Here is a 17,209-nt window from a genome sequence, read left to right as displayed (position 1 = left end):
GAGGTGGCACAAGGTACCACTTCCACCCCTTACCCCTGGCCACCTCCCATCTTCCTCAGCCACTCTGCCCACCAGCCCTCCCACCTAGCACAGTGGCTGAACGCTGTTAAGCGTGGGGCTTTGCCAGGCAAGGCCACCAGGGAAGTAAAGACACAACACATTCAACACAGCACCCTGTGCATATTTAACAATATATATTTATAGATATTTTCTAGATCAGTACATTCAGTTTTTAACTTTTTTTTCTTCACAAACAGAAGAACTCTTACAATAGTAGACTTTCTAAAATAAATACTATTAAAATAGAGCTTCAAAATAAATATTCTATACAAAGGAAACCTTCTGTGGTGACTTCTGTGGTGGGGTGAGGGGGGCTACAATGAAAAAAACTGAGCAGGAACGTGGTGGGATGGGAGCCCTGTGAACCCCAACTGTAGGACAGTGAGACAATGCCAGAGCAGACAATGCAGGTGGCTACCCACAGCAAGGAATGGCAAGACTTGTCACCAACTGTCACAGTAAGCAGAGGGCATGAAAATGCTTACCAAAGGCATCAACTGTAGGCTGGCAGGTGGCCCCAACAAGCTGGCCAGTGCAAAGCAGTGCTGCTCCAACCCCAGATTCTTCCTCGGGTGACACAGAACAGGGTACTGCAGGCCGATTGTCCTTCAAGGTTCAGCTCCTGACCAACCCTGTGCCTGTACACAACCTCAGACAAGCCACCACATAGCTGGGCCTTATTTGGACAGCACAGCTGGCTATAGACTCCACAACACTGAAGACCACCTGCACCTACAAAAGGGCCTCCATCTCCAGCAGACCCATACAAGGGCACAGTGGAACGAGCAGCTGAGACCCCCTACTAGTGCCCCAGGTCCTGCTAAGGCCCCCAAGCCCTGTTCCAGGCAGAACCAGCACCCACCTCACGTGTAAAGGAAGTGGGAGCCTGGTGGCACTTATCAAGGTGAGGCATAATGTACTGAGCAAGCCATGGGTGACAAGGAACAATTAGCCAGAAGCAGCTACAGAAATGTATCATATTTGAGCCTGCGACTCCTTAGTGGTCCTTGTCTGATGTGGGAGCTGGGGGTCCAGGGTATTAGTCCTGTGTAAGCCAGCTCTTTCCTGTGATCTGTGTCAGGAAGCCAGATAACAGCAGTGCTGTGGGATCACTGCACAATAGAACCAGGAGAACCTAGGCTGCTTCCTTTGCTTCCTTCTCTCCTGACCTTGAACATGAGTACAGGGCATCCAGTGGACTCCCAGGGCACGTCCCACCAACATCAAACTGGCAGATGAGACACAAGCCAAAGCAGGGTGAGCAGACAAAGGAAAGAGCAAACCAAAACCCACAAAGATCCGTGTTTACAACTATGTACACAAAAAAGGTTCAGTGGTGCCTGGAAGCAGGGTCAGTATGGAGTAAGTATGTGTATGTCTTGTATGTACGTGCACACATGTGCATGCACAATCTATGTCCATTAGCTCTGCACAGAACACATGTTTGGACCACCAAGCTCACCAAAGTGCAACTTGCCACTGAATCAAGTTTCCCAAGGAGACGAGCTGAGGGAGAGACCCTGGGGAGAAGCATCGCGGGGGCAGGAGACAGAGGGTCCTCTCTATCCACCCCAGCACACCTCATCTGAGGCAGCATCTCCAGTCCCTTCAGTATGCTTCTGATACATTCAATTAGGAAAAGTGGTTGGCTGAACATGGTGGTTGCTCCCCTCCCCTCCCATTGTGCAACATTCATCCTGCATCCACTGCAATCGGGGAAGGGCTGCAACAGTCTCAATGCAGATGCAGTACTCTATACTAACCTTTTACAAGCTAGCCAATGTTACATAAATAAAGCTGGGGGGGGGGAAGAGCCTCCCTTCCCTCTGCTCAATAAATACCTATGGTTACAGTTAACTTAGCCTAAATCCTAAGATGTCACTACTAGTCTCCAGAAGAGGATAAATAAAGTCCTTGGGAGGCCTTGGGGACACGCCCATCACAGCAACTGAGGCCTGGGAGGGGCTAACAAAATACCACACAAAGCACAAACCCCACACCACAGCCGGAGGACCAGACACACTACAGCTTGTGCATGCAAGAAGTGCGTACCCACTGGACACGCTGTACTGTAGAGTCCTTTAGCACCTTGACCAAGAGCTGCCATGTGCTGGGGGCTGCCAGAGGCGGGTGCTGTGGCTGTGCACAGGAACAGGGCTCAAATGCAGTGGTCCCTAGAGACGTTGGCCCCACAGTCTCCTTTCTCTCTCTCTCTATCTCTCTCCTTTCCTGCCCACCCCCACCTTTTCCCCACCCCCCAGGCTTCCTATCACTAAAGCAGACTGGTGGCTCATCCTATTTACATGAAAGATACAAACATCACTACACCAAAGGCTGTGAGAGCAAGCAGCAGAATCAAGAGGCGGGGAAACTCTGAACCCAGCTCAGCTCCGCCACCACCATGCCAATGGAAAGTGCTGCCTCTGCCTTCTGCTGCTCAACCCCCTTCTTGGTGTTAAGGGGGATTGTGCTCCTTCAGGTTGCACGCCCCCCAGATTATGAAATCAGCCCTTCCTGGGGGTGACCCAAAAGGAAGCAAGTTGTTGTATTATTTTTTTAAAACACTGGGTTCAGCACTGGGTTTCATTATTTTATATAAAAAAAAAAAAAGACTGGAGCTGGGGACCATAGCCAAAGACTCAGTGGCAAAACAGTGTTTGGTCTCGCCTCTGCTGCCTTGTGAAGTTTCTGGAAGGGAATCTGAGCAGGGAGAACTCAGGAACTGTAGCAGGCAGGCCAGTCTGTGACTCCAAGGACGGCATGATGAGCAAGGCATTTCCCAGACAGCGAGTTGGAGGGTGAGCCACCCACTGCACACAGCTCAGCTCCTGAATCCAGCCAGTGACTCCAGCAGAAGAGGTCAACCCCGCGCTCCAAGACTGTGCCCGGTGCTTTACAGGGGGTTCCCACAGCTGTACAACAGGGTCTGCAAGGGTGTTCGAGGCCTTCTCCAAAATGCTAAGGGCAGGTATGCATAAAGTGAGGAGGGAAGGGGAAGAAGGTACGGGAGTCAAGACTCCTAGAATCCTCCTCCAAGGTACTCTGGTGACCCAGTCCTCACAGGCAGATAGCCAGAGAAGGAAAGGGGTAGGGAAGAGGAAGGATGGGGGCTGGGAAAGCTTTCTGGCAGCTGTGACTTCCGGTGTGTCCATATCCATGTGTCCAATCTTCCTGAACCATGTCCCACTCTGCCTTAGTCTATCAGACACCGGGTTCCAGGGCCCCGTGGAAACCCCAAGGTGCTGCTGCTACTTCCTTCTGAGGGAACAAGGTGGGTGGGTGCGTGGTGGTCCCTGTTTCTCCCCAAACTGGAAGCAGCAGGGGGAATGGACAGCTCAGCAAAGCCAGCCTCAGGTGGCCGCCAGAAAGACACCACATCCCACTGGCCCAAAGCCTCAGAAAGGCTTGTCAGGTCTGGTGGCCTTGGCATCTCCTCCACCACCAGCCGCCTTGCAGATGACACTGTTCGTGTGCTTGCAGCGGCAGCCAGGGCGGCGCACGCGGTCGTAGCCACGCTGGGCCAGCTTCACGCAGCCGGTGGCAGGAAGGTAGCAGAGCAGGCAGGGCAGCACCAGGGATAGGGCTCCCATGAAGGACCAGCGGGCACAGCAGTTTGAGTGAGAGCAGGAGCAGGGGTGGTCGGCGCAGGAGCCCTCATCGTCCTCATTGGTGCAGTGGTAGAAGACGCCCTGCACGAGGCACATGCACGTGCCATAGTTGACCAGGGTTTGTGCTGAGCACAGACACTCCTGGTTACAGACCCAGCAGGATGGTAACGTCCGAGGGGACGCACACTCCTTGCATTTACACTTTCCGCATGCCTCACACAGCAAGAAGTGCTTGTCCAGCTCTGGTGGGGCTGCTGGGCCCTTGAAGTCCAGTGGCTTGCAGTGGACTACCTTGGGTTGGATGCGCACAGCCCTGGGCGAGGCCTGGTCGGCCATGGGCGGTGGGGCCATGTGGTCCAAGAGCCGCTGGTCGGAGGAGGTGCTACTGCTGCTGCTGACAGAGCTGGGGCGCCCGCTGAACGAGATCCAGTGATGGGTGACATCCTGGTCACAGCGGGCAGGTGTAGGGGCCAACTCAGGGGCCCCAGCCCGGGACCGTTTAGGGCCAGTGGGAGGTACCAGGCCAGGGTTGTCTATGTAGTCATTCTCCACGTGACTGGTCTTCATCTGGTCGATAGGGAGGATGGTGAGTGGGTGTTGGAGCCTGCTGTGGGGCATCCGGCTGTCAAGGAGGGGCTGGACCATGACTGAGCTGGTAGTCAAGGGCACGCTCTGTGGGATTGGGGGATCCATGGGGCCGGAGGTCCTGGATGGCACCAAGAACAGGCTTCTAGGGACCCTGAAGGAAGATGGGGAAAAAAGGAGAGAGTGGATTTCCAGGTGTCAGTGTCCAACCTGACAACCGCCCACCACCCATCAGGTCCTCAGGAGTCCACCCAAAACAGAAACTAAATTCTTCCTCAGTGGACTTAGTAGCCAGTTCCTAACAATAGGGGCCATTCATGATCACAACACCACCAACGATGGGAAACAGGGTGGAAGGAACTCTGAAGGGGCAGTATACAAAGCCCAGGGCCAAAGCATTTAGTGTTATCTCCCCTCAGAGCTCTAAGTCACCTGTCCAGAATCACAGGACCATGAGCCAGACCTGAGCAGCCCAAGTTCATTCTCATCACCCACAAACACGCTTCCTTACTTCAGAGCTTAGATCTAGAATCAAACCCAGGTCTGGGTTTTCACTGGGGTCTGAGGTGTTGGCTGTGCATGAATTTTTTAATCTCTGTACCCAGGCCTCAGTTTTCCTTCTGTGAAATGGGCTCTTGCAGAGGATGAAATGGAAGCATGTTCATCCGAGCATCCTGCCTGATGCATGTTAATAAGTCCTTGATTTTTATTCACCTCCCCATAACACAACCACTCTGCCTCAGCCCAAACAAGCTGGAGACAATGTGATGTACCTGAAGAGCCAGTGCCTGTGTGTTCTCCCCTGGAGTGTGTCAGCTTGAGAAACAGAAGCCTCTGCTCTGCCACGGGCAGAAGGATGCCTACACATCCGGGGTATTCTTCCTGCTGCCACTCCTACAAGCAGCAATCTTCAAGCTGCTAGTAACCCCTAGGCAGGTGAGCTTGAAAACCTGGATGAGCAGTCCAGGGTGGCTCCCCCCGTCCCCCAAGCCATCTGCAAGTGCCGAGCTGAACATTAGGCCTCAAGGCTGCTCACCAGAAGCGCAGAGCCAACCCCGGATCAGTTTCTCATTTCACTGAGGGAGTGCAATTTTCACTTGGAACCCAGCCAGAGATTCAACTGCAGTGCCTGACACGGAACCCCAGGAAGTCACTTAAATCAAAGAGCGGAAATGGCTTGGTGCAAATTTAGAAAGTGCACATTGTTTTCTATTAGAAGTGCCGTTTCCTTGCCTGCTGACCTTTACACTGGGAATTCGGCTGGAGATCAATTTAAAGAAATAGCAACAGAAGGCCACGGCCTCTACTCAGGGGGATCTGACCTGGCCTCTGAGATTGGTAGCTCTAAAGATTAGATCCTAGGAAGATCGCACCTCAACCTTAAGAACCCTGGGAGACTGGAGGCAAAGGAGAAAAGGAAAGCTGTGTGTATGTGTGTGTGTGTGTTTTAAAAGGGCCATTCTGAGTGTTACGGGGTATGAGTTCTTTTAGCCCTGATTTGGACTGCTGACCCCAAGGGTCCCTGCCGTTGTCTCAAAGGGACACAACCAAAGAAGGAGAGGTAGACAGGTCTCCACTTCCACTTGTCCCTGTGGATTTGGGACACCCTTGGTGCAGAGGGATGCCAGCTGGCTGTGCCTGGGACTCCATCATGCTCAGCAGCACTTGGGAGAATAAACGGGCAGATGAAGCCAGCACTCAGGGAACTCTGTTCTTTTCCCACCTGGAGACAACAGTCTGATCAGAGATGGTTACATTGTTGGGGAAGGGGAGGTGTGTGTAGAGGCTGCAAGTACCCAAAGCTACAGAGCTAGTTCTAACTAAAAAATTCAACTAGCAGATAAAGGGGGGTATGCAAAGGGCTCCCTTCCGTTGTAGCATCCAGTTGGCAAGGGTCAATGCTCCGTCAATTACTATTTCCCTTCCACACAGGGTATCAGTTACTGGCTCCACTCAAGGCCCTGCCTACTTAAAAGTTTGTCACACACCATTTTTTCCTGTCCTGGACAAAGTCTGCCTAGTGGTCCACAGTGGCTGCCTCATAGTTCTCTTCTGACGAGTGACAGCTTCACCCTTGGATGTGAGACCAAGGTTGTAGTGGGCTTACCACCACAGAGGAGCAATTTCCCAAAGTAGCCTCCCCTGGTGGATCCCGCAGGGCCAGGGATGAATAGAAGGACATAAGCAAGCATCTATGGGGGACTCTTGCCAGGCATCAAGCGTAGCAACAAGGTAGGAACTCCAGGGGAATTGTCCATGTATTCTGAATAGCATTTCCAAAGCCCTGCTTCTGGAATAAACCAAATCAACAGATAAGGTTTAGCAGATGCAGGTCCCTGCTGTGTGGACACCTGCCTGGAGGTAAAGGCAGGGAAAGGGTGTCGGGGAAGGCTCTGCAGGCCTGGCTGCCACTGGTGCCATGATGCCCTGGTCAGAGCGTTCACCCTGGACAAAAAAAGGACTCACTCATGCCAGAGGCCGAGGCAGTGTCCTGCCAAGGCAACAACAGAGGCAACTTGGAAGCTCATACTGCTTTCGTCTCTCAAGACTGGCATTGGGACTAGCCACGCTGTGGGAAACAGTCCATGTATAGCCACTGATATCACAATTCATGGAGTTCTTCAAAACCAGCTACACTGGGCCCGGCGGTGTGGCCTAGCGGCTAAAGCCCTCTCCTTGAACGCCCCGGGATCCCATATGGGCGCCGGTTCTAATCCCAGCAGCTCCACTTCCCATCCAGCTCCCTGCTTGTGGCCTGGGAAAGCAGTAGAGGATGGCCCAAAGCCTTGAGACCCTGTACCCCTGTGGGAGACCTGGAGGAAGTTTCTGGCTCCTGGCTTTGGATCGGCACACTTGGGGAGTGAATCATCGGACGGAAGATCTTCCTCTCTGTCTCTGTGTATATCTGACTTTGTAATAAAATGAATAAATCTTTAAAAAAAAAAAAACAGCTACGCTTCTTGTAGGTGTACCAAAAGGCAGATTCCCCAGTTCATGCAGGAAGCAAGAGGGGAAGCAATGCAGGCAATGGGGGTGCTATGTTAGCCTTAGCAAGGCAGGGCAGGCCCCATATCTCCCTACCTCTAGAGATAGCTGTCAGGATCTGGTGGAGCAGGAAGCTTGGCCCACCATGACTCAGCTCTTCTGCGACAACATGCAAGGGCTCCCTCCGGTAAGCGTATTCTATAGGATGTTACCCCTATCACAGCCCAGATGTACATTCCTTCCGGCCACCAGTTCACCAGGAACAAGATTGCCAGTGTCCTAGGCACCTTCCTAGGAGCAGGGACCCTCCATCCACAACTGACAAAGATAAGCAACTGAAGATCCCTCAGCAGCAAGGCTAAAATGAATTCTCAAAGAAACAACAACAACAACAACAAAAACAGCTCTCATGGCGCTTTAGTAGATCAGTCGCCACTCCCTGGGACACACCCACCCTGCAGTCTGAGCTCTGCACCTGATCTTAAGTGCAGTTTAATATGTACTCTTGGCTTTCCCTGCAAGGAAGTAAGAGATTTATAATATAGATAGGAGACAGGAGGCTTTGCCTCATTTAGGATGTTTGCAGGAGAATGATGGCCAATGAAAGCCAGCACTCCACTGAGCCCACACAGTACCTCTACCAACTTTTAGGTGGCAGACTTATAGATTAGCATGAGAGAAGTGAGCTTTATCTCTATTCAGCGCTCTAATAAATCCTCGCAATCATAAGAGCAGCTCCAAGTCCGTGGTACCAGGCCCCATGTTAAACCCTCATTGGTTTCTCTCATTCAAGCTGTACCGGTCCCACAGAAGAAAACACCCCTTTCGTAGAGGAAGAACTGGGAGAACAAAGGGTCAAGAAGCCACAGGTGGCAAGAGTGGGCAGGACTCAAACCCAATCAAGCAGAGGCTTGAGCATGCTGTCACTCAGCATGCTGCCTTGGACCTGGACATCCACAGAAAGGTGTGCAAGTGCCACTCCCTGTCACAGCCAGGAAACCCTCCACCAGCGCTGGACCCTCAACCCCATTTCCTAGGAGCTCTCATTTCCTGTTTCCAAGTCCAGAGGGTCTTATCTGCAGGAATCCACTCTGAAGCAGCTCCTCAAAGGAAGTCCTGTGTCAGGAGACTGCCCCTTCTTCCCACCTCTATCAAGGTGAACCTAGGTTCACTTGGGCACCTTCACCAACGAGGCTTCCTTCCAAAGCCAGAGCTGAGGATGGGGAGGAGCCAGGGGAGCCCTACAACCCCTGGGTCGGCAGGATATTTAACACCCTAGAGTCAGCAAGGGGGCGGGATGGCAGCCTGACACTGCCCTTGCACCTGTGGGCAAAGGGTTACAAGTCCAGCCTTCAGCTCCCTAGGGGCTGGCTAAGACCAGGCTACACACCAGAACCAGATGTCATGCTCTCCCCATCTGACTTGCCCTTGCCCTAGGGAGGGAGCGGCATTGGGAAAACCCGAGAGCCATGCTTTGAAAACTACAGGGCAGCTTGTGAGAGAGTGGCAGGAGGAGGCTCTGAGGCACACGCAGGTTCACATGGCCCCTGCCGGCGTGGGCAATCCCCAGAACTCTGAGGAAAGATCCTGCCTCCCCCATCCCCCTCTACCGGGGTCCTGGTGGCAGTAACCTAGTTGAGTGAATGGAGCTATAACCAGATGACAGACTTATTGCTCTGAAAAGTATGTGTGGGGGAGGAAGGGCTCAGCATCTCCCTGCACCCTGCAGAGGAAGGCAAGTTGAGCTGAGAAAGGCCCCAGTGGGAGTAGAAAGCATTCAGGCAGCTGGGTTTGTCTGGGAATCTTGCCTCGTTGTCCAGCTCCCAGAGGACAAAGAATGCCTTTCCCTCATTGCATCTCATCACTGGGCCATTTTTATCACCTTCAAGTTTTCACCTTACTGTGCTCCCCCCTCCACCTTGTAAAGGTGGAAAGTGCTTAGATTCCGGAAAGAATCCAAGAGTCAGGAAGGAGCTAGAAGGAACCTGCTAACAAGTTTGAAAAATACTGGTCCAAATCATGGATGGTCAGGAGTGGGCAACAAACCCTAGACAACTTCCTCCTCCTCCTCCCCCAAGGGGGTGGTGCTTCTTGCCATAGACACCAAGATGGGATTATTTCTCAAGAAATTAAGTGACAATAATAGACCTCAGCTTACTCCTGGGACAGGGGCAGGAAATGACTTTCCTTCCCCCAGCCAGAAAAAGTCTTCTGCAAGTGGCCATCTACCCCACAGGGCCCCTCCCCTCCTCCACCAGACCCAGCACATCTGTGCTCTCTCCTAGTGCCTGAGCTTCCTTCACCTTCACCGATTTGGGCCCGACCTTGGTTAAAACAGTTACAGTCACAGCTGAAGGGGGAGCCCTGCGAGGACGGCCACAGGTGCCAAACCCCTCAGAGCCCAGAGCACCCCCACACCTGCCTGTGCCAGGAGCCCATGTACCCAGGAAGCCTGCTTGTCCCTGCCCCCTGGCCGGGTGGCAGCAGGGACAGGGAGGTGTTTGCTCTCTATTCTGCAGAGGGCCACGCTGGACAGGCCTGCTGTCTGGCCCCTTAGCTGGGGCCCGAAAAGAGCCAACCCAACTTCCCAGATGGTGTTCATCGTTTTCTTCCTCTGGCTCATTGCAAAAAAAAAGAAAAAAAAAAAAAAGGCAGAAATGCTCCCTTGAGTCACTGATTGTCCTTTGTCAGGGAGACCCGGGGCTGGCCCAGAAAAGGAACCTTCTCCACTCCAGCCTTCTGTAGAAGCCCCATCACACTCGCATCCCAAACCTCTGTTTTTCAGTAGTGTTTCCAAACCCAGGGGCTTGGGCTGAACTCCCCCCACCTTCTACCTCCTGGGCCAGGTGACCAGCACTTTGAATTCAGAATCAAATGAAATGCCATTGACTTTCAAAGAAACCTCCACTTCTTGGAATAAAAGAGGACAGCTGCTTCCCAGGCCTTCTGGGCACCCACCCACTGGGCCAGCAGAGGGTTCCAGGTGGAAGGGGCTGACCTCAAAGAAGGCTCCCAGTCCCAGAGGACACTCAGCATCAGAAACTGGACCTCAACAGTCCCCACATGTTGCCCCACTTGGGGCAATTGCTCAGGACCATGTTCTCCTTCCTTGATTTCAAACACTAGAGAAATCAGGTTCAGAGTGGAGGTAGGGGATGGGGTATGAACTGCGCAGAGGTTGCAACTCCAGAAAGCTCCCATCTCCCAGCTGCTTCTGGAAGGAACCAGACCAGGATGACACCTGGGCGATCCCCGTGCCCCAAGTCTCTTGCCTTGCTCAAGCCTCATACCATTGCCATCAGCATGACCTGCCTCCTGCTGCCACCCCCCACCCCGAAGCCTCAGAGGGAGGACTAAGACCACTTGCAGAGGAGAAGCTGAAGAGGCCCCGGGAGTCAGCAGGAAGTACAGCGCTTACACCCTACCAAAAAGGGAGTGACTTCCAGTGCAGAATTCAAACACCGGTTGATAACCAACCAAGGCATCCATCTTCCCAAACTGCCCTCACCTGGCCGACTGCTGAGATTTCAAAGTTCTGCTAGCAAAATGCCCCACCCTCATGGGTACCAGCGCGCAGCTGCTCCGTGTATGCTCCATCATCAGGTAGACCCTCCCAAGGGAGGAGGAGGACGTGCAATTCACACAGGACATGTACAGCTGTCCTCTCACCCTTGAGTGAGACCAGCAACAGCCCTCTCTCTCCTCCTCACACATGGGGATTAAAAAACTGGACGCTTCACATGTTTATGCTCCATCTGTGTGAAGATCCGGAGATCACTGAACATTGTGAAATCCACCCGGGCAACACTGGGTAGGGCCTGTGGCCAGACCGAGCCCATGAAGATTGATAAATCCGCATTTCCCAACTGCTCAGAGCCTGCTACCTTTCAGCTTTGGACCCCTCCCCCGACTCTTCCAAGAGGCTTGTCAGAAAGGTCAGCGCCTCGGAGCAGCGCCGAGCCTCTGCAGCTTCTCTGGCCTCTTCCCCCGCCAGGGCAGGGTCCCACCACTGCTGCAGAGGCAGCTCGGAAGAGACGACACTGGGCCTGGATGCCACCACTTAAATCTACCTTGGCTTCCAGCACCAACCCTGCCGGGAGCTTCCCCAGAGTCTGGCTGTGCCATAGGGAGGAGGCCGCCTGCCTTCACCGGGCCTGGCAATATGGTGGCCCATGCAGCAGCTGAGCTAAAAGACGACACGAGCTTCTGTCGCCTGCCCACCGTCCAGACTGTCCCCACGGTCCCTCAGTCCTTTCAACCACGCAACCATTTTCCATCTCTCTGGACTCCGCTGCCCACAACCCCCAGCCCCCAATCAAAGAGAATTGAGAAACCATCCTCTTGCACAAGAGCAGCTACTGTCTAAATGCTTTTTGATCGTCTGCAATGAAGGGGGAACTGGGCACAACCCCGGCCCCAGTAACGGAACCAAGTTCCAGCTACCCCAGCCGGCCAAGCCCGCCCTTACCCCCCTCCGTACCCCTGTGGCCTTGGCGACTCCGGGTTTTCAGAACCTACCGTCTCTTTCTTTCTCTTACTGGTGATGGCAAGCTTCGTACCACCAAGAAGGAAGGAGGCAGGATAGGAGCCTTATCTCTCCTACGCACGCCACTTCTGCCTCTAGCTCCCACACGCCCGGCGTTATGTAAACGCACCTTCAGCCCCTGTCACAGCCCAGACTGGGCCCGGGGGGCCATGGCAGGGGTGGCCCTGGCACTGCTCGACGTCCGAGAATTAGGAAGGCATGGGGCAGCCAAGGGGCCTCCGGCCCTGCAGAGGCCAAGGAGGGGGAAGGTAAGCGGCAGGCGAATGCAAGCCACAAAATGTGGCGGCCAAGCAAAGGTCAGACGGCACAGAACCGCCTAGCCGAGCGGAGGGAACAGACATGTCTAGCCTGTGTCGGCCCCGCGCTGACCACCGCCGGGCAAGACACCAGGGAGGGAAAGCAAAGCGGGCCCGTCGCGGCTCCGAAGACGGGAAGAAAAAAATCTACGTCGAACACAGGCCGCTGCGGCGGGCAGAAGGGAAGCCCACGCAGGGCTGGCGCCGTGAGCCCGAGCTGCAGGGTGGGCGAGGGCGCCCCCCGGACCCAAGCGGCGGCTCTCGACTAAGTCCAGGGCCGCCCGCTCCAGCAGGAGGTGGTGGCAGCAGGAGGAGAGAGGCCGGGCCAGAGGCAAACTCCCGGGACACGCACAGGGCTTCCTAAGTCTAGTTGCCGCGGACCGGGAAGCTGGGCTTGGCAATGCCCGGGGGTCGGGAGCGGTGCTGCCAAGGCACCCCCAGAGCCCGAGCCGGCCGGGCCAAGGGCGCCAGGCAGCTGCGGTGCACCGCAGCGACTCAGGCAGGCACAAGCAGAGGGAAGGAACACCGAGCCTTGGCCCGAAACAGCGCACCGTTTGCCCCAGCCCGAGGGCAGCCTAGCTGGGGCTCCGAGCGGGCAGCTGTGGGTCCCAGCCCCGGCCAGAGACTTACTCTGAGGAGCCGCAGAGTCACAAGCATCGCTCCACGTCTGTGCAAATCTCTGAGCCCGAGTGGGTCAGTAGCCGCTGTACGCGCAGACGCCGGCGGCAGGAACCGGCAAGGCTCCCTGCGCCCCGCAGCGCAAGCTCTGCGCTGTCAGCTCCGCTCGCTGCCTTCGCGGCGGTGTTGCAACCACTGCCTGGGAAAATGGCTTTTTTATGAATGGGAGGGCAGGCAGCTGCAGTGCGCACGCGCGCCTTCCGCGATTCTATGAATGGGTGGGCACAGGAGACCCCGTGCGCGCATGCGCCGCGCTCCTTTTTTTATGAATGGGGGGCCGGAAAAGAACTTAACCCGTGATGGCTGGGGCTGGCTCTCGCTGCTCCCGGGGCCGTCGTTGTTTTTTTACAAAGGGGTGGAGGTTGTTGCTTTTTTTTTTTTTTTTTTTAATGAATGGAGGGCGGCGGCGACTGCGGCAGCTGGCTCAGTTGCGCTGGCTGCACCCCTCCCAACCTACAAGAGGAGGTAAAGGCCACCTTCATGCCACTGCGGGCCTGGGCTGGAGCCGTCCGCGTCCAAGGGGGGAGGGGAGGGGAGGCGGAGGGCGCCGCGGCTCCAGATCCAGGGCTGCCCGCAAGGCCGGGGGAGGACACACCTGGGCCCGCATATCTCAGCCGCAGGCGGTCCGCGGCAGGGCGGGGCGGGCGGACCCCTGCTGGGCTCTTTTCTTCCGGAGAACGGCGGCGCCTAGGGGCGTCGGGGGAGGGGTCTGGAAGCCGCGCTGACCGAGAATTGAGAAAATGCCGTGCGTCCTCCTCGACGAAAGGCGGAGTGGGGGTGGCCGAGTGATCCGATTCATTCCCCAAGGCTGGAGACCAGTCCACCCCTCCCCCCCAACCCGCCCCGCCCCGCTTCTTGGGTGTGGACAGTGTCTGGGCCCAGGCCTCTTCCGGCTCCAGGACCCCCCGGGGTGATTCTGGCCACTCAGCCCCCATAGGCCTGGCCCTCACCTCCCCTCGCCCCACCGTAAAGTCCGCAGTGCCTGGTCTTCCGGCCGCCCTGGCTGAGTGTCCCCTTCTTCTCCTAGCCCGTGCTGGACGCTAGCCTGAGCAGCCGCTGTCCACTGCAGGCCCTGGGCTCGTCGCTGCTCTGAGCGCCCTCCCCAACCCCCTGCTTCCCCTTCGGGGACAGTGGGAGCCACCGACCACCGGTCAGGTGCATGGGTGGGGCCGCCCGCGCCCAAGATGCTGCCCGGCGGGTTGGACAGCAAGGCTCTCGGAGGAAATGGAAATGGCTGGAGACCCTTTCTCCGCTGGTAGGGGTGGGAATGGGGAACGAAGGGATCAGCGCCAGCTGGTAACAGGAAGCCCCGGCGATTGGGCCTGACTCCGGGAAAGCGAGGAGCCAGCGCTGGAGGCCCATTCCCTCCCGGGGAACAGAGGCTGTGGTCCCCGGGGGTTTAGGTAGAGGGTAGGGGGATGCTTCATCCTGTAATGGGGGCATGGCCTGGGGCTGAGCCCCCTGCAAGGTGCGTCGTGCTGCCTCTGCCTTCCCCCGTGGGCTGCCAAGTTGCCTTCCTTTTTCCTGCTGCGCCACTACTGGTCTGCGCTTGGCTTGTAGGCAGAGGAGCTCCAGCCGAGTTCCCCCACTGAGCTCTGGGGCTCTGGACACCCCCCACCCGCCATGTCCCACTCACACCCCCTACCAAAACCCAAGGTCACCAAGTTCTGGCCTAAAATGCCGCGTCACCCGTCCCACTCACCAGCCTGAATCGCTGTCTCCGTGGTACCCAGCTGCTGGGCTGCAGAAGGCTCTCCCTGGGGAGCCTCAGCCTTCCATTGCGGGCCAAGACCTGCCTTGAAAGCCAGGGCAGATGTCTCCCCCAGGACAATGGGGGGGGGGCGGATATTACAGTTGCTGAGGACTTCCCTTTATGGGTAATGAACTTGAGCATCGCCACTTCCGTTTGACAGGTGGAGAACTTGAGGCGCCAGAGCCTGCACCTGGCCGACGGAAGGGGCTGCTGAATTGTAATGAGGATTTTCTGAGTCTTTTCATCGCAGCTCTTCCTGCTTTGCTCCCTTTGCTCAGCCTCCCAGGCCTGCAACCCTGCGTTTTGCACAGCATCCAGGCACTGAAGCAGCCACGCTTTCGGCAGCCGTGGTCTTTACTCATAGGAGTTAGAATAAATGAATCATTTTAAAACTAAGACAGCAAAAGAGGATGCAGAGAGGAATTGTGCTAAGAGGTCCTGTCTTCTTGATTAAAAGAATTAGCCCAGAGACCAGTGCTGGAGTTCCATTTCCTGCTCTTTCTCTTAACTTTCCTTAGGGAGGAGTGAGGAGATTCCCCCTCCCCCACTGGCGGAGGAGGTGGGAGCATGGGTGGGGCACTCAGTCCTGGAATGGGGGCAGATTCTGATATCTAAGTACTGGTAGCGCAGGGTGTCCTGCTCGGAACCTCAGATGAGAAGCAGTTTGGGGTAGCAGTTAGAAATTCATCCATTTAAGGGTTCTGTGCTGAAGGGCGCCCTGCCCCTGGGAATTCCACAGTTAGGGACAGATAGCCCTCCTTGCCCCTGTGAGGGTGCACTTGGAGAGACAGAGGGTGTGATGTGAGGACACACTAACTGGTAGAGGAAACAACAAGTGTGCTTGAAGGGGCTGGGCAAACAGGTGTGTGGAAGACATGGTGTGCATTGGGGCATCAGAGATGTGTGGAGGGAGGGCTTCTGTAGTGAGTTGAGACCAGGAGTTGGAGCTCAGGAGGCAGAGGACATCTGGGGGAGGAACCTGTCCTGTAGACCGTCAGTCTGGCAGGGTCAAAGAGAGCCTGCTGAGCAGTTCAGAATCTCTCAGGCAGCCCCACCCCAGGCCGGGGACTGCTGATGGTGGTGAAAGGACTGGGTGAAAACTAAGTGGGGTGTGTCCAGTGCTTGCTCTCCAGGTCAAGGACACCACATTCATCCTTGTGTTTGAGAGGCCAGAACCTGGTACAGAGTTGTTTGTTTGTTTGTTTTCCCTTTTTCCTTACTTCATCTGACTGTGTTTATTCCAGAGCTTCCACAGGTCTAACCACCTTGGCTGGTGGCAATCTCTCAAGGACCAGGACCTTCATTCACTCCCACCAAGTGGTGGCTGGCAGAGTAGAGAGGGTTCCAGGTAGGGTTTTGTGGATGAAACTTCTGACCTCACCCATGATCCCAGAGATGAGATAGAGGGAGTAAGGAGAAGCAGGGAATTCTCATTCAAGGACGAGGATTCTTGAAACCCTTCCTGGGTGCCACTGCTGGGGTTGGTAGGCTTTCACACATAATGTGGCTTTAAAGTATGTTATTGGGTCAGAAGCCTGAGATTCCATTTTATTTATGAATTACACCAAGCCCAGGCCCAGAACCAAGTGTTAGGGTTACAGTGACAAAAGCCAGTATAGGGAGCTTACATACAGTGGCTGTGCTATGGAAAGGAAATGGAAAAGTGGGAGTGGTGAGGTGCTTCATCTCTTGAATGTCCATCAGCCCCTCCTGCTAGGTTCAACAGACATTTTGCAAACTTGCAGCAAATGCTAAGTGCCACCTCCATAAACATTACCTGCCATGACCTATGCAACAATTGCTACTGTTTATAGGCAAGTAGGAGAGAAAGGCAACCAACAAATAGTTGATACAAGAAAGATTTCATGACAGTCAACACCAGGGATGCATACAAAGTATGAAGGAGAACGCCACAGCCCAGGGCCTTGCAGAAGCAGCCTGGGAGCTCAGATCTGCAGACTCGGTGAGGCTGGACCCAGGACTGAGAACGCCCTGCTTTAAAGGAGGGAGAGCTGTGCAAGCTTCCAGGCTCAGTGTGTCCTCCTGGTTCAGCTTTGGGGTCTGGGTAGCCTGACAGGAGGTGCAGACAACCCTGCAAGTTGCCTCAGTTTGACCCTCTATAGCATGGAAACAAAAGCTTGTATGAGGGGGTGCAAATAAAACACCTGGATATAGGCTGAATGATGACCGATTGTGTCCAACCATTTTGATATAGGCAGTGCATCTGAATTTTAAGAGGAACCCATTCATCTGGGGACATCAGAAATGCAGAAACCTTAGTGGACAATAAATACATGGCTCCAGCTTGCTGTATGAATTCAGACCCTGAGACGGGGCAGCAGTGGATTCCTGCTGCTCATGTGGGAGACCTGGGTTGAGTTCTGGGTTTCTGGCTCTGGCCACAGTACAGCGCCAACTTTTTTAAGGCACTTAGGAAAGTGAAGTGGTGGATGAAAACTATCTTTGTCTTTGTCTCACTGTTTCTCAAATCAGCAAAATAATAATGGCTGCAATAACTTCAGGAATGTAAGTGCATCCTAAAATATAAAAGAAATCACTTAACAGAATGCTAAAAACAGACCATAACTGTTATTGCTCCTTTAGTCCAATCTGTAGGACAAGGCTTGGGTTTTCAGCTGTGTGGGTGGATATCTGGCGTAGTTGACCCAGCGTTGGTTTTCCCATGACCAATAGTGGC

General features: G+C 54.8%; 1 protein-coding gene across 1 annotated transcript; it reads right to left on the bottom strand.

The window, feature by feature from the left end:
* Positions 1 to 783: 783 nt before the first annotated feature.
* Positions 784 to 12,999, bottom strand: SPRY4 (sprouty RTK signaling antagonist 4). The gene is made up of 2 exons (XM_004586507.2): positions 12,711 to 12,999; positions 784 to 4,407 (listed from the first exon to the last, which is right to left on the bottom strand). The coding sequence occupies exon 2, from the start codon at positions 4,359 to 4,361 to the stop codon at positions 3,456 to 3,458; it is 906 nt and encodes a 301-aa protein (XP_004586564.1). The 5' UTR covers positions 4,362 to 4,407; positions 12,711 to 12,999; the 3' UTR covers positions 784 to 3,455.
* Positions 13,000 to 17,209: the final 4,210 nt, after the last annotated feature.

Source organism: Ochotona princeps, chromosome 19, assembly GCF_030435755.1.
Source record: "Ochotona princeps isolate mOchPri1 chromosome 19, mOchPri1.hap1, whole genome shotgun sequence".
In the NCBI taxonomy this organism is placed as follows: domain Eukaryota; kingdom Metazoa; phylum Chordata; class Mammalia; order Lagomorpha; family Ochotonidae; genus Ochotona; species Ochotona princeps.
The sequence above is the reverse complement of the archived record's forward strand: the minus strand, read 5'-3'. Positions and strand labels throughout refer to the sequence as shown.

What these genes read in the sequence shown, in the direction of transcription:
- SPRY4 (XM_004586507.2), bottom strand. Translation starts at nt 4,361, where the DNA reads ATGGATCCCCCAATCCCACAGAGCGTGCCCTTGACTACCAGCTCAGTC.